The sequence below is a fragment of the Lactuca sativa genome, chromosome 5 (assembly GCF_002870075.4).
Source record: "Lactuca sativa cultivar Salinas chromosome 5, Lsat_Salinas_v11, whole genome shotgun sequence".
Taxonomy (NCBI): domain Eukaryota; kingdom Viridiplantae; phylum Streptophyta; class Magnoliopsida; order Asterales; family Asteraceae; genus Lactuca; species Lactuca sativa.
Genome location: NC_056627.2, coordinates 10795900 through 10800971, shown reverse-complemented (window position 1 = coordinate 10800971; position 5072 = coordinate 10795900). Strand labels below are relative to the sequence as shown.

At 34.0% G+C, this 5072-nt stretch overlaps 1 protein-coding gene across 1 annotated transcript; it reads left to right on the top strand.

The window, feature by feature from the left end:
• The first annotated feature begins 512 nt into the window (after positions 1-512).
• Positions 513-2849, top strand: LOC111876143 (indole-3-acetic acid-amido synthetase GH3.6). Its single transcript, XM_023872671.3, has 3 exons — positions 513-993; positions 1079-1992; positions 2107-2849. The coding sequence occupies exons 1-3, from the start codon at positions 662-664 to the stop codon at positions 2691-2693; spliced, it is 1833 nt and encodes a 610-aa protein (XP_023728439.1). The 5' UTR covers positions 513-661; the 3' UTR covers positions 2694-2849.
• Positions 2850-5072: the final 2223 nt, after the last annotated feature.

The window sequence follows — 5072 nt, the reverse complement described above, 5'->3', positions numbered from 1 at the left end:
CAAAACGACGTACTATAATGAGTTTGATTACTTAAGTTTATATATATATATATATATATATATATATATATATATATATATATATATATATATATATATATATATATATATATATATATATATATATATATATATATATGTGTGTGTGTGTGTGAGAGAGAGACAATAAAAAAATATATAAGAAAAATAGAAAATAGAACGTAATTAGTAAGTATTGTTATGTTTATGTTTATTGAAGTTTATATAAATTTAAGTGTCTAATCTATTAACATGTAACTACGTTCACCAATTGTATTTTTCTATTTAAGTAAATATAATATGTAAAATACATTAGAAAAACTAAGAGAAATAAACTATATAAAGCAAATAAAAAAGTTGAACCTAATAACTAATTTATTTTATGATATTTGAGATTCTATTTAGGGTGAAATGATCGTTTGAATTCAATGGTCATCACAAATAAGCACCCATAGTAGCCACATAATTTACACTCATGCCATTCCCTTCGACACCCAGTTGTTATGCACCTTAGACCTTAGCCTCCATCTTTCGTCTATATAAACAATACCTTCTCTCTTCTTCCCTCCCCACAACCACCATTTTTCTCTCTAAAACCATTCACTTGCTCTCTGTGCAGTGTGCACCACCGTCGTAAGCCACCATGCCTGAGGCTGAGGCACCGAACAACGGCTCCACCACCCTGACGGACTACAATCTCACCGAGAAAAACAAAAAGTGTCTTCAATTCATCGAAGACGTCACCTCGAACCCCGACAACGTCCAACGACAGATCCTTTCCGAAATCCTCACCCAAAATGCCAACGTCGAATACTTAATCCGCCATGGTCTTTCCGGCTACACTGATCGTGAAACGTTTAAAAAACTTGTCCCTGTTGTTACCTATGAAGATCTCCAAAACGATATTACACGGATCGCAAATGGCGATAAATCCCCGATTCTTTCCTCCCACCCGATATCCGAATTCTTAACAAGGTACCATTTTTTGTTACGTAAATCCATCAGTTTACAGTGTTTTGGTAGTTTGAATATACTTTTAACCTGTTATTTTAATTTGTAGTTCTGGGACATCTGGAGGAGAGAGAAAACTGATGCCCACCATTGAAGACGAGCTGGGAAGAAGGTCTTTATTATACAGTCTTTTGATGCCAGTGATGAACCGGTTTGTACCCGGTTTGGATAAAGGCAAAGGCATGTATTTTCTATTTATAAAATCCGAAGCAAAAACCCCCGGTGGGCTCGTGGCCCGACCCGTTTTGACAAGTTACTACAAAAGCTCCCATTTCAAAGAAAGACCTTACGACCCGTATACAAATTACACGAGCCCGAACGAAACCATTCTTTGCCCCGATTCGTATCAAAGCATGTATTCCCAAATGCTTTGCGGGTTGTACCTAAACAACGAAGTTCTTCGGGTCGGGGCGGTTTTTGCTTCGGGATTCATCCGGGCTATTCGGTTTTTAGAAAAGCATTGGAATCTTTTGAGCCATGATATTCGCACGGGTACTTTGAATTCAATTATCACCGACCCGTTGGTGAGGGAATCCGTGATGAAAATCTTGAAACCCGACCCGAATCTTGCCGATTTTATCGAACTCGAGTGCTCAAGGAAGTCATGGCAAGGGATTATTATGCGATTATGGCCGAACACAAAGTATGTCGACGTTATCGTTACCGGGTCCATGGCTCAGTATATACCAACTCTTGACTACTATAGCAATAAACTCCCTCTTGTGTGCACAATGTATGCATCTTCTGAGTGTTATTTTGGGGTTAATTTGAACCCACTTTGTAGCCCTAGTGAGGTTGCGTACACACTCATTCCCACCATGGCATATTTCGAGTTCCTACCTGTTCATCGCAACAATGGCGTGAGCACCACGAAAGGTGATGAGAAAGAGAGGCAACAACTTGTCGATCTCGCAGACGTTAAACTCGGTCAAGAATATGAACTCGTTGTCACCACTTACGCAGGTTTCTTAATTTCTATTCAAATTTTCACGTTTTTCATCTGTGCTATAGCTATATGTACAACAGTACTGCATATATATATATATATGCTGATTAAAGAGTCTGAATAAATTGCAGGTCTTTACAGGTATCGAGTTGGTGATATTCTTAGAGTCGTTGGATTTAAGAACAAAGCACCTCAATTCAGTTTCATTTGTAGAAAGAATGTGGCATTGAGTATTGATTCAGACAAGACTGACGAAGTGGAGCTACACAAAGCAGTGGAGAACGCGGTTAGCCACATGGTCCCATTTGGTGCGACATTGACCGAGTACACGAGCTATGCTGACACAACCACGATCCCTGGTCACTATGTGATCTTTTGGGAGGTTAGCCAAAATGGGTTAACTCCGGTTCCAGCTTCGGTGTTTGAAGATTCTTGTCTCACGATTGAAGAGTCGTTGAACAGTGTTTATAGGCAAGGGCGAGCTTCGGATAAGTCCATAGGAGCATTGGAGATCAAGATTGTTGAAAACGGGACGTTTGATAAATTGATGGATTATGCTATAAGTTTAGGTGCTTCGATTAATCAGTACAAGACTCCGAGGTGTGTAAAGTTTGAGCCGATTATAAAACTGTTAAACTCGAGGGTTGTGTCGAGTTATTTTAGCCCAAAGTGTCCAAAATGGTTTCCGGGGCAAAAGCAATGGAGTAATGTTCATTGATTATGAATGTGGATGGACTTGATTATAGGTAGGAGTTTAAGAAAAAAAATGATGTTGTTTATATCATTTAACATCTTTAAATGTTATGGTAGTATTTTCAAGTAAGGTATGTACAAAAACAATTTGGGAATCGAAAAGTTGGTTATGTCTTGTTCATTTTCGTATATTTGTTTTGATATTGACGATGATGAAAAGTGAAAACACACACATATACTTTTAAATTTTGTTAGAAAAGTAACATGTTCTTTCATTACTTTTGCCATGCATACATTTTCTTTTCGAACAGCAAGCATCATAATCTATTGCATGAGAAATACTTGATATATATCATGCATGTTACATACAAAACAAAATTAAATATATATGTCGAAATGTTGATCAAAATTATTGGAAATTTGAAATCGGGCCAAAAAGATGAATTTTGGGAATGATAGTGGAATAAACATGTGCATTGCATCCGGTCTACCGTTATTTGAAAAGTTTGAGCATGTTTTCACTTTCGGCTATTATAATTCATATAAATTTGTATAACATAAAATGTATTGTTTCTTGTTTGTGACGTAATTATATTATATTGCCCGTAAATTATTATAAACTTAATATCTACTAATGTAATTAACTATTTTAGATTGGTAAAACTATTTTAGATTGGTAGCTTATATTCGTGATCAACTAAACTATTGAAGAAGACACAATCTAGACGCCAAAAGCTTGTGTTACAATAATTGGAAAACAAGGGAATTAAACCTAATTAATCTAAGAGAGATACAAAAAATACCACTAACTCTGAGAATAATAAGTGAATAACAAACATACATGTCCCTTCAAAGTGGTCTATTAATTTAGCACCACCCTGAGAAATAACTACTATTAAATTATTCTTCACTATTAAGAAATTGACATTTGAAAGTCAAATTGCGGAAAAAGGGGTAAGTATTAAATCAAAGAAGTTACAATCACACGTACTAAAAGCAAAGTAAACTAAACGAAGTGCAATTCAAGTGTTTATGTCAACTCTTGCTTGCACCTCACAAAGTGTGGGATTGCTTTGAGCAATTAGAGGGTTATCCTTAGACCTTAGATAACTTTCTTTACAGGAATATCTTAATAATTTTACTACCATTTACTTTTTAAATTAAACTATATTATATTACGGTTAACATATACATATACAAGTTATATTAGAAAACATAGAAGCACGTTAAAGGCATATGGTATGCACACATGATGCATTTTATTTGTATGAAACTATAATCAAAACCGAAGCAAGAAATTTCTATATTTACTCATTAAAAAATTAATCTAGAAAGACCAAAAAAACACATTTATCGGTTGTTAAAAAAAACACATGAAATGGATCAAAAAAAGAACATTGATGTGTATGGACGACTGGTTTTTATTTAATGCATAAATAAGTATGCAATATAATTTTTTTGTTGATTTGATATGTATGGTAAAGTTTAAAATGAAAGCACTAATAGTAGTGTCACCTTTTTGGTAAAAGTTCATGGGACTTGGCATGCTCCTACGTACAATTCAAGTGCACCCTTCAATCATTTGAAAATGGAAAATTTTAAAAAGACATAAGCATCTTTATGCAACAATCATCTTATCCGAGAAAAGAAAACAATTGGCCATGATGATTAGACAAATCACAAAAGTTGTTCGAGACTTAAGTCTTAAATTGTTAACTTTTAGTATGTGGTTTGGGTTGATCCACGAATTCGACTTGTTGTTTGTTTTTAAGATTTTATAGATAATTAATTTATTAAATAGGATTTAAAAATATATTGTTATATTAAGAATTTAATTCAAAAACATGATTAAGAACAATGTAATCATGTACATGTATCTTATATTAAACATCAAACATGTTATTTCATAAAAGTCATGACCAACAAACTCAAATACTATGTGAGAAACAAACAAAATAAAATGGTAGAAATCGAGACCTCTGAATAATTGTTTCTTTTAGTGGCTCATATCTTTTCATACTAAATAACTGTATTTACTTTAGTGGGTCGTTTTTTTTCAAGCTAAATCAGAGATATTGTGTTTAATATATTAACTGTTAAAATGGGTTTTAAGCTAAAGTTTGATCATTTATTTTAACTATTAAAAGAATATGGGTTATTCAACTTGCCAATAATTTCTATCCGTATTCTAAATCGTGTTATTATTATGAAAATATTGATTACATTATTTTCATAAAAGAAAGTGATTCTTCGGAATAACATCTAAACCACCGTCAATTATTTAATATTCCGTTAGCGATACCGTTAAGTCCTTTTCTAGAATGTAGAAATACGACGCGCGCAATTGACGGCGGAATTGCAACACGTCACGTCCTATGTGATTGGTCGTATACACGTGTGGAAA